Consider the following 12,534-nt stretch of genomic DNA (forward strand, 5'->3'; position numbering starts at 1 on the left):
AGGAGAGGAATTATTATGAAAAGATAAAGCAGGTTGTTTGATAGTTTGACAAGAAATGCAATCAAAAGACTCATTAATAATCTGACCCAAAATACCCCGAGACATAGGGGTGGCAAAATGGGATAAAAATAGCATATTTATACAAATAATAGTATATTTATAAATATTAATAATAAAAATAGTCTCACTAATGTAAATGATACAATAATTATATTAAAAACAGCTAATTACATAATTGCATAATTTTTAAGATTCTATATAGTTGAATCTAATGGACAAATAAAAAAATATCTATATGATAATGTCTTAATATTTTAGCATACTATAAATCATATTATAAATTTATATATCATATTATAATTTTAAGTCAACTCCTTAAACACATTATAACATAAACCATAAAAAAAGATACACCAAATTAACGAATATCACATGGTCACAATATACACTATAAATTGTCATGATATTTCAAATAAAAAGAGCATCAATACAGAGAAATCAATGAATATAACTAAAATAAAGAGCAACAAAGAGACACATACAAAAAATAATAATAAAGAGAATCAATAAAAATATTAACAAATTAATATATACACGAACAATGTATATATTAATTGTGAATCACAAAAACAAGACAATATATATATGAATTGAAGTACACATGACAAAATAGAATATTACAAAATAAAATTATAGTAAGATTATTTAAAAACAACGTAAAGATGGCACATCTTTTTTGTTAATCGGAAGTTAAAAGAAAAAAAAGTATGCGCCTAATAATAAACAATTAAAATAAACAAAATTTTTAAAAAAATATAAGAAAAATGAAATGTATAAATAAAGACAAAAGAAACAAAAAATAAATAAATTACAAAAATTGTACTCTAAACACGAGAGAGAGGGAGGGAGGAAGGGAGGGAGGAAGAGAGAGAGAAAAGAGAGCAAATGAGTAAAAAAATATTTGATCTTGTATAAATATTAAATAGATAATATTAAAAAAATAAACTAAATTAAATTAATTTATATATTTCGTTATCATATTTATTATTCATTAAATAATTTGATATTTACTCCAATCAAATCAAATAAGTAATATAATTAACTAAATTAATTAATTGATATAATTAATTATAATTAATCAATTAATATAAATTATAATAAATATTGAGATTTGAATATCTAATCAAATTAATTAATTAAAATAATTAATTTGCTTTAATGAATTAAATGAAATAAATCAGGAAACACCTCAAAAGCATACACATCAATTTCATTATTAAGTGCAAAAACCTGATTTTTATATAATAGAATAGATAGATAGATAATAAAAATATTTTTTTAAATTAGTATAATTATGTATTATTCATTAAATATTAATTGTAATATTGTAATATAATTATAATAAAGATATTTTTCTAAAATAAATTTATTTAGAGAAATATAAATTGGTTATTAATAACCGGTGTCATTATTATTATTATTATTATTATTATTATTATTATTATTATTATTATTATTATTATTATTATTATTATTATTATTATATTTTCGTTTGATAATTGATAAGTAGTTTAATAATGCATTAAATATTGATTTTATATAACTATAATAAAGATATTTTCTTAAATTAGTATAATTATGCATTATTACTTAAATTCTAATTATAGTATAATTATAATAAAGATATTTTTATAAAATAAACTTAGAAGAGAAAATAGTGCATTCATTTTGGCGGAAAAATGGATTCATGAGTAATCGACACATCACTTTCATTAGTTGGAGGGAAAACCCAGTTTTAGTATACTAAGTAGAAAATAAAATCAAAATACATTAAACAAAATTTAACATTCTAAAAATATAACCTAATAACTTTTAAATGATACTTGATCTTTTCATATCACGAACATTTGAATCACGTATCATTCTCCTCTTCCTAAAAAAAGATTCGTCATCAAATCTTGTAGTTGGAAAATTAATGTATGAAGAGAACAAATATAAGAAAGATTTTTTTCTTTTTGTTTTTTTTTCCAAATTGAATAAAAAAGATACAATAAAATTGAAATAGAAACAAAAAGGATATATTGAAATTAAATACAAAAAAATAACTCTACTTTCTACCAAATTTCTTTACGCAATAAGAAAGAGAATCATCAACCTAACTTGTCTATGCTATAATTTGAGAATTAAATTGTAGGGACTCTTTAACCTTCTATCCAATTCCTCAATGTAATAAAAGAGAGATTCATTCAACTTCACTTATCCACATCATGGTTTCATCATGAAACAAAAAAAAAAGAAAGGTTTTCACACCTTTAATCAATAGATGTCGATTATAATAATTTGTGAGATATTTATAAATTCTTATTAGATTAAAATAAAAAATTCTAAACCTATAAATAAGGTCCAATTTAATAACTAAATAAACAAAATTAAAATATATTAAACTAAATTGAACATTTTAAAAATATAAACTAATAACTTTTAAATAATACTTAACTTTTTTATATTACTTTTAAATAATACTTAACCTTTTTATACGACGAATATTTAAAATATGTATCAATAAATGTTGAGAGTTGATTTAAATCTATAATGAATTAATTTTCGACTGAAATATACAATAATAAAAAAAATAATAATAACGATCATACTATTTAATCAGTATGAATCACACTTCATTCTATAATTAAATAAGATGATAAATTTTAAATAAGAACACATGGTACTAACTACTAACATCACATTCACACGGTCGAAGATATATAGCATGGAAATAGATAAATAATTTTACTAGTAAATCAATTCTTTAAACAAATAATTTGCTAATGAAATAAAAATAAACAAAAATTAATAAAAAATAATTTTTGAAAAAAAAAAACAAAAAAAAATCTAGTAATTTGATTAAAAAATTGAAAATTGATATGCAGTCATTATAGTTTATTATTTTTGACCATTACTTTTAGTCATCAATTAAATTCGTTCTTTTCGTTTAATAATTTAATAACTAAATATTGATAATTAATTTCGTTCTTTTCGTTTAATAATTTAATAACTAAATATTGATAATTAATTAATAACAAAAAATAATAAATTTTGACAATTTTTTATATATTTTTTAAAAAAATTTCATCTTTACCTGTAACATATCAGATAAATTCCGACAGGGTTTATCTGCATGTCATCTTTCAATTGAAATAAAGACAACACCAATTAAATTAAATAGCGGTACCATATATACACTAGTATTATTCAATAAAGACACGATGTTTCACAATTATTGCTAACAATAATTGCCAGCTTTTAAGATTTTTTAACAAATAAAAATAAATTCAAGATTCAGTATCAAAAGGGTCGAAAAAAAATTAAAACTGTTCAACGCATTCAGCTAGCAGAAGCATGGCCGAAAATTTTCTCATAATCTTGCTTCAGTTACTAGTTATCATGGTATATATACATCATGATATATTTAATTTAATATTCTTTTTTTGTTCTTCAATTTGAACAATTTTCTTTTCAAAGCTTATGATTACAACTTAAAACTTATTTTACCTTGCAGTGTTCATCCCATGGAAGAGAATTGGGTGGTGGAACCAAAAACAATATGAATCATCATATGATGAATAATCATCATGACATAGACCCTTCTCTAATGGTGTTCTTGACAATGAAGGATTTGAAGGTAGGTCAAAGGATGCCAATTTATTTTCCAAAGAGAGACCCTTCAACTTCACCTAAGCTATGGCCAAAACAAGAAGCCGATTCACTTCCTTTCTCGTTGGAAAAACTCCCACAACTCCTCCAACTCTTTGGCTTCGCCCGCGATTCTGCGCAGGCGAAAGCCATGGAAGATACCCTGAGGGAATGTGAGAGCAAGCCCATCAAAGGGGAGGTCAAGTTCTGTGCAACTTCCTTAGATTCCATGCTTGATTTCGCTCAAAGCATTCTGGGAAAAGATTCCGGGTTTCGAGTACTTTCGACTTCTCACAAGACTAAGTCTAGTGTGGCTTTCCAGAATTATACAATGTTGGAAGACATTAAAGAGATGGAAGCTCCGAAGATGGTGGCTTGTCACACCATGCCTTACCCTTATGGTGTTTTCTATTGCCATAGCCAGACAACTCAGAACAAGGTTTATAGTGTGCCACTTGAAGGTGACAATGGTGATAAGGTGGAAGCTATCGTTGTTTGTCATTTGGATACTTCGGAATGGGCTTCTTCTCATCCTTCATTTCAAGTTCTTGATGTTAAGCCTGGAACCTCTTCGGTGTGCCACTTTTTCCCTGCCGATAATCTCATCTTCATTCCAAAAGTACTTCAATCCCATGCTGGATTTACCTCCATGTGATGTTAGCAATGAAAGTGTGTTTCACTTAATTTCATAATAAAACTTGTCCTTTTATTATTATTATTAAATAAAAAGTAATTCTTATGTTAATTGAATTGAGTCTATTAGGCATGTATATGGCCTGACCCGAATTCGAACATTTTGAGAGCTAATTTGGTGGAATTTTACGGAATTTAGGGTCGAATAAGAGTTTTAAAAATATATCTGGTCATTATTTATGGTCGAGTTTGACTTCACTCGACTTATGTGTATTCTAAGAGGACTAAAAAAAGTATATATATTTTAAATTAATTCTAATATTATGTTATAATTATAAATTTATTGTTTTATTTTTAATCGCATTATTGAATTAAAAAATAGATAAAAAATATGAAATTAAAATTTATAAATAAATTCATATTTAAATATGGATATCAATTTTTTTATATCAAATATATTTTTTTTATTTATAAATAAATGTATCATAATTTTTTGATATAAAATTTATCAAAATTCATATTTTATTGGTTTAGACTCAATTTTAGTATGATTCAAATATAGTAAAATTTTATCAAATTTAAAACCAAATAAAAATCTCAAAAATAAACTCGATCATTATTTAAGATCAAATTCGAATCAAAATAATGAATCCGATTTTTACCCGGTCATGAACACTCTTGGAGCCTATTCTATTCTATAATAACGAAGTAAAATAAGTAGCTAAGAAATTGAACTCGTCAGCTCAAATTACAATCTAAATTGACCCGTAGTACCATCTTATAGTTTCTAGGTTATAGTAATGCATGTTTAAATATTTCATCAATTAAAAGGTTTAATAATTTTGTTCATCAGTATAATTTTATTAAATTTATAATTAGATCTTTATATTTTTTTAACTTAATTTTTATAATATTTTTAATTTTATAATTAAGTTCTTTTTGTATTAAAAATATTAAAATTAATAAAATATTTTTTTTTAAAAAATATGTGGTAAATATTTAATTAAGTTTTTTTATTGTAAGTACTTTCAGTATACATAGAAATATTTTATTAATAGGATCTTTTAAAGTAAGAAAATTGATAAAATAGTAAAGTGAATCACAATTAATTTTGTAATTTCTATAAAATATGTTCTCAACTATCTTAATTTAAGAGTAATATAATTAACTTTTCACTTCACGAATTTATTAATTTTTTTACTTTAGAAAATCTTAATTTCTGTAATCTATTTTTTTTAGGGTTAAGTATGATTTTGGTCCCTAAGATATAGGTCCATTTTTTTTTTTTGCATATAAAATGGTCCCTAAAATTTAAAACCAAGTTTTAAAATTGTCCTTTTTACTTAAATCTTAAAATTTTAGACCAAATTATCCATAACAAAAAAAAATATAAAATAAAATAAGAAAATGAGAGTGTTTCTGCGAAGGAAGAAGGAAAGAAGATGAAGGGAGAAGGGAAGAAGAAGAAGCTGTCCACGATCAACCTCTGACTCCGCTTCCGCCACCAAAAATTTAAAACTAAGTTAAAATTTAGAGACGATTTTAAAACTAAGTTAAATCTTAAGGACCATTTTGTATGTAAAAAAAGGTTGAGAATAAATAATAAAAAAAAATTATCTATACCTTAAAGACCAAAATCATACTTAATCCTATTTTTTATATTGACAAAGATTTAATTATAAAAATTTATATTGGTAAAATTATAAAAATCAATAGAATAATTAAATCCAATCAAAATTGTATGCTTAATTTAAAATGATATATATTTATGTATGTACATACAAGATTGAACTGTTAATTTTTAATCAATTGAAATGTTATTTAATGAAAAAAATATTTTTCTTTTTTTTTTTGTGGTGGTGAAATGGATCCTCATAGTAATAATAACAGGTCCCATGTTGTTGGAAAATAATTGAAATGGACAAAACTTCTTTGGAATCGTTAAATAATGCTTCATGTTTCTAAAATTTTTTTATTTCCATTTTTTTGTGGTGAAACAAATAACCATGACATATAAAAGGGTCCTCGGCCAATCCTATCCAGTGTTTACTTATAAAAATGGAAAAGAAAAAGAAAGCAGTTTGTATTGCATCATTATATCCTTTTTAGAATTAACCGTCAAATTAATTCATGAAAAATAACACGTTTTTTAAATTTATTTTTTAAAGATTTTATTAATTAAATTAATCGTTAAAAATTATATTTATTATTTAATTATTCAATTAATAAACATAAAAAAATAATACACAAAAAATGGTGCACATAACATTATGTCAAAAGAAAAAAAAAACATATTAATTAGTTATTAGTTGAAAAAAATAGTTCTTATATTTTATTTTAAATTTTTCCATGGCTAATTATCCAATACATATGCTGCTTATCCTATAAATAGATGATGAGATGAGCCATCACTCATATACACCACAGACAAATAGAACGAACTGAAGCTTAAGAATGATGAAGCCAACTCTTGCTTTTCTCTCCCTTCTCTTCCTCTTTTTGGTATGCTTTTTTTTTTTTTCTAATTAATTCTTTCACACTTTCGATTATAATAATGCGCACTTCGTTTTTGTCTTTAACTAATTTGTTCTCGCATTCTCCTTCTTTAACACCAATAACCAATCAATACTCAATAGTAGCTTAATTAGAGTTATGAATATATGATATAATATAAAATAAGATTGATAAAATAATACGAGGAACATCAGCATATATATTTACTATTTTTTTACCTTTGAGACTTGAAGCTCAACTTGCATCAAGAATCTATAAAAAAAATTAAATTAAATATTTTTGTAACAAGTTAAAAAACTAAAAGTAAATTAAATTTATTATAAATCGATGTGTTGAACTTGAACACATTGTGTAGTCTTCATTTTACTAATTTTTCCTTCTCACTATTTTGTTGGATAAGTTTGCTACTACTTCGGAATCAAGAAAAGAGCCGGGAGAATATGGGAAAATGGTGACGAAAGATAATGAAATTTCTGAAGGAATCGAAGGCCTTCTTGTTGATGGATTGAAGCACAAATGTGAAGAGGACAAGAAGACAAATATTTTGAGGAATTTTGAACCCATACCAAACTTTTTTTTTTATAAAGAGAAAGTTAGTGCCGAGGAGAAGAAGCAAAATATTGTGAAGAATTTTGAACCGAAACCAAATCCTTTCCCTTTATTTTACGGTGAAGCTAACAGGAAATAATAATGAATTAAGTTGATGCTAATGATTATTATTATTATTATTATTATTATTATAATCACATGGCTGAACAAAAAAAAAAAGAATGTATTGGCACAAATAATAAAAAAGATGTGGTATGTTAATTATGTTGTTTCTAGCTATCTGTGTATTAATGTATTAATAATAAGGTCTGTCGTGAGACCTTTTATTTGGTTCTGAAATAATAGTTGTGTTAAATACTTATTTGGATTATTAAACCCTAGATTGCGATGGCAATTTGAGATCTCATGGGTGATATATGTTTTCTTGTAAAGTGTACCTTCTTTTTTATTAATGATGACATTGTTATTATTATTATATTATTGTTGTTGGCAGTGAAACTAGCTCATGGTAATTAAAATAATAGATTAATTAGTGGTATTTATATAGCTTAAATATTTTGTGCATGTTCATAATTTCATATTACCATAATTTCTTAAAAAAAATAGGTTTAATTACTCTGTTGGTTCTTATAGTTTTGCAAAATTTTCAATTAGGTCCCTATACTTTTTTTCCTTTTAATTGGGTCTCTATACATTAATTTTTTTTAATTAAGTCCCTATTAACGTTAAACGTCAAAAAAATGTTAGTCAATTATGAAATTACTTTTATACTCTTAGGGACCTAATTGAAAAGAAAAAAAATATAGGGACTTACTTGAAAATTCGGTAAAACTATAAATATTCAATGAAATATATTCCTATAATCCCTATTCAATGATTCTAAGACATGAAAAATATTCCTATAATTACAGAATGGACATAGCATATCAATGATATGTTTTCCAGTTGATTAAGAAAACATAAATCACTCACAGCCTACAAACAAATATCTCACTGTTTCCCATGTATCCTCCTCAAAATTCGGTGGCATCGATGGTTTACCTTTACAAAAAGAAAGTTACAATTATTACTAATTCAATGCATACAAAGAATTGAAGCCAGGAATATACCTCAAAGAAGGAAAATAATCTTGCATTGTCAAGTTATTGGATGGAAGGCCAAGGCACAAAATTGGATGGAAGTGGTTAATACTTGATAGATACATCAGACTAATATCTTTTACATAAAAACTAGATTTAATTGGATCTGAACCTACAAAAATCAGGTTGAACAAATTATTATTGTGTTAGCAAGCGACCACTTACTGAGGGGTGATTAAGAAGGATGGTAAGAAAATTAGAGGACCAACACCTCAAGTAGGCGCCATGAGAGTGTGGTAAGGGAGAGAAAGAGAGAAGTAAGTAGAGGGAAGCAAATGGTGAGACCATGTCTGCTGAATTGTCAGGCCAGTCATATATCTTTTTCATTTTACATTTGCAAGATTTTATACTAATTTCTGTATGCAAGTCTCCCTTAATATTGCTATTATACAGATATCTATATCAAAGAAGAAGATTCAGTGGGTTAACTAAGAATTTTCTTATATAATCTGTCATAGTTTCTGCCATCTGGCAACAACAACATATGAGCCCATAGTGGGGATATATTGCAGAGAACAATAGAGGTTAGTAACAGCTAACTTATTGGTATTCTTCCAAAATCAAAACACTCTGTACAAGATTTATCATCATTATCATGAGGATCGAAAGAATCAGTGAGTAGAAGTAGAACTATCAAACAGTGTTTTGAAAAGTATTACATCAAAATTGAATATAACATGCCATAGGAAAGAGGCATTTGGCTCGTTAACAGCAAATGTCAATAAAACTACAGAGAAAGCTAGCACACATTATAAATACGTGCAAGCAATGAAAAGTTTTTCCCTGCATAGACAGATGGACACATCTTGCTTTCAGCTTATAACTTGTGCTTATTGCTGCAACACTGAAAATGAATAAGAGTTCTCTGGCTTCCAGTTTTGCTTCTCAAAGTTTATTTATTATTGTTCGGTTGGTCGGGTACCGGACGTTTCGGGTTAGGACTCTGAGGTCAATACTTCGGTTGATGGGATAGCTCGTCTGGTCGCGGTTTCCATATTCCGGGTGAGCGAGGTCCCGAGCACTTCTGATGGAGAAAGGGGGGGGGCCACCTGCAAAGACACTCCGACGCCCTTGTCAGAATATGTGCAGGCGGAGAGAGTGATGTATGAAATGTGACGTACCTTGGGGGGAGAGCCAGTCTCCCCTTATATACACGCCAGTAGTGGGCCCTTCCAGTGGGCAGGCCCACACTCTCGAGGGTGTTGTCACACGGCTGTGCACAAGCCGTACGGGACACGTGTGCGGGTCGGGTGGAGGGCGAACCATCGGGCCGGCGAGAACTCGGGTCGGGTCGACCCGCGCGAGTTTTGGGCCAGGCCGTAACAGTGCCCCCGACGCGTCAGCGATGGTCGTGAGGGCCATGGGTGGCGCGTGACGTTTACCTTCGTGTGTTGTCGCTGGGTCGTCTGGTCGTGGGAGGGACGCGTCTCTTGTGCGCGTGTCCCTTGATTTGCCGTGGCATTTGTTTGCCGTTTCGTTTTCCGCGCTGGGCATTTAATGCTCGTAATGATTTGAAAAAACCCGTGCGTAAAGACCATCTTACCCCTGCTTCCTTTCGCGCTTCTTTGGGGGTGGTTTTTAAGTGGTTTTCGCCCTATCCACCCCCCACTCTTATCATTTCCAACTTCTTCTCTCCCTAACATCCAAAGTTTCTTGCGCAAACTCCTTCCTGCTTCGACTTCCAGCCCAGATTTCTTTCATCGTTCCAGGTAATCTTCTGATTTCTCTCTTCTGTTGTCTGCGTTATGCTCTGTTATTGTGTGATTTTTGTTTGCATCTACTGCATGGCTGGTTTTATTTTTGTTAAGAGGTTTTTTCAGTGTTGGGATAGGTGGGTTAGGAGAGGGGGTACCATTCCAGGGTAGGCTTTCTGGGTGGTTTGTGAAGTAGATGCAGTCTTTAGCCGTATCTGGTTGTGATTGAGATGGAAAGACGTAGTTTCTGAGTTTTTTCGAGCTTCCGACCTCATAGACTAACGGAGTGGTACCCCGCTGTAGGTATGCCTCGTGTTGTTTCCCGGTCTTCCGGATCTGCTGCGGCTTACGACCCGTATGCTTGGGTAACTGATGATATAAGGAGTTCACCCAACCAGATGGATTTAGAGGAACTGACGGAGTTCCGGCAAGCCGGTTACCTATGTGGGGGGACTGACGAGGAGGCCAACTACGAGGCCATTGTCCCGCTTCCTCGTGAGCGTATTTATGAGCTCAATTTCCATTCTCCTCGCGTTCCCGATTGGATTTGGTTTTACAAGTCCATGTTCACACAAGTCGGTGTTCGGATACCGTTCTCCGATTTCCAAATGGCGCTGCTGAACCGGATATCCGTCTGTCCGTCTCAACTTCATCCGAACAGCTGGGCTTCGATCCGCTGCTTCGAGATGGTTTGCGAGTACTTGGAGCTACCGGCTTCAGTGGACGTTTTTCTCTATTATTTCAACCTTACCAATCCCTCCAAGCAGGGGAAAGCAAGAAAGGGGTTTCTTTCTTTCCGTGCTGCTCAGGGTAGGAAGATTTTTAGCCTCTTTGAGGATTCCTACCATGGCTTCAAAGATAAGTATTTCAAGGTTCGTCCCGTTAAGGGTCGCCATCCCTTCTGGTTGTCGTTAGAGGGGGAGCGCCTTATCCAGACTTACTGGAGCTTTGGCGCGGGGTCGAATCCTTTTGTGAAAGTGTCGTACAAGAGGTTGTCGGCTGTAGATAGGCAGATAGCGGACGTTCTTCTTGCTATCTTTGAAAAGAATCCCGTGAACCCCCACCTTCTCATGGGTGAACGGGAGGCCGGCCGGAGCTATATTCGTGAGTTCCTTTTCTTGTTTACGTATGCTTCTTGCTTTATTCGTTTGTCGGCTTGACGGCTAACGTTCTTGTTGTTTATCGCAGTGGAAATGTCTGCTACCGTGACTGGTCTTGAGAACCTGATGAAGACCTTTTTTGATGCTAGTGATGATGAGAATGCCGAAGGGAAAGACGCCGGCAAGTCGGAGGGTCCATCGGGGGAAAAAACGGGCCAAGCTTCCCCTGCTCAGGATGCCGAAGAGTCGGGAAAGCAGGGCTTGGGGGATCAGGCTTCCCCTCTTCATGAGGAGGGACCTGCTGACGAGCAGGTGACTCGCACCCCTCAACCGGATAGCGATGTGGAGCTTATCCATACTCCTAGGAAGCGAAAGATGTCTTCCAGCCCGGAAGGGGTCCTTACCGTGATGGAGAGGAATTTTGATGCCTCCAAGTTCATTGACTCCCAGTTGATACCCGGGACGGAAGAGCATTTTCATGCGACCGAGCTGTCCGGACAGGCGAGGTGGATGTATCGCACCTTGCTTCGTGGGGCCGTGATAGCTCGGAAGGCTGAGTTTGAGCTATCTGGTATGGAGGCGCTTCGGAGGAAGCTTGAGTCTTCTGTTAAGGCGAATAATGACTTTAAGGCTCAAGTTGAGCTCCTCCAGGGTCAGCTGTCCGAGATGGGGGGAAAGCTTAATGCCGCCGAGGAGAAGTCGTCGTTTATTGCGGAGAGGCTGAAGGCGTCTGATGAGACCGTGGCTCGGCTTCTTGAGCGTGAGATGACATTAGAAAATCAACTGAACGCAGCTCAGGGTCGAGTTGTCGCTTTGGAAAAGGAACGGGAGCAGGCCATTTCGGAAGCGAAGGCCGCTAAGGCAGAGGCCGTTGATCTTAAGAAGAAGCTTAAGGTGGCCAAGGAGCAAGGGAAGAGTGCCATCTTGATGACCGAAGATGCCCTGAAGGCCCAGCTGAAGATTGCTGCTCCCGATTTCGAGATCTCGTCAATTGGTGTTTTTAAGACTATCCAAGACGGGAAAATTGTCGATATGCCGAGGAAGTGAGGTCTTATAACTTAGGATATTTTGTAATGTATTTGTCGAACAACCTGTTGATGCTTTGTCGTTTTGTTTGCCTTGAACAATTTTACGTGTTCGTTGCACGTTTTGATGCTTTGTTAGTTATCATCGTTTCACTATTTTGTCGTGTTGTCGTTTTCGTGTTACCGTTTA

General features: G+C 31.8%; 1 protein-coding gene across 1 annotated transcript; it reads left to right on the plus strand.

Annotated features, from left to right (window-relative positions):
* The first annotated feature begins 3,286 nt into the window (after positions 1-3,286).
* Positions 3,287-4,435, plus strand: LOC107628905 (BURP domain-containing protein BNM2A). The gene is made up of 2 exons (XM_016331538.3): positions 3,287-3,444; positions 3,557-4,435. Exons 1-2 carry the CDS (start codon positions 3,397-3,399, stop codon positions 4,343-4,345), a joined length of 837 nt encoding a protein of 278 aa, XP_016187024.1. The 5' UTR covers positions 3,287-3,396; the 3' UTR covers positions 4,346-4,435.
* Positions 4,436-12,534: the final 8,099 nt, after the last annotated feature.

Source organism: Arachis ipaensis, chromosome B3 (genome assembly GCF_059453495.1).
Source record: "Arachis ipaensis isolate K30076 ecotype BB chromosome B3, ASM5945349v1, whole genome shotgun sequence".
NCBI lineage: Eukaryota > Viridiplantae > Streptophyta > Magnoliopsida > Fabales > Fabaceae > Arachis > Arachis ipaensis.

Coding starts and splice junctions, on each gene's coding strand:
- LOC107628905 (XM_016331538.3), top strand. CDS start 3,397: ATGGCCGAAAATTTTCTCATAATCTTGCTTCAGTTACTAGTTATCATG. Junction 3,445..3,556: donor TTCAGTTACTAGTTATCATG/GTATATATACAT, acceptor TTTACCTTGCAG/TGTTCATCCCATGGAAGAGA.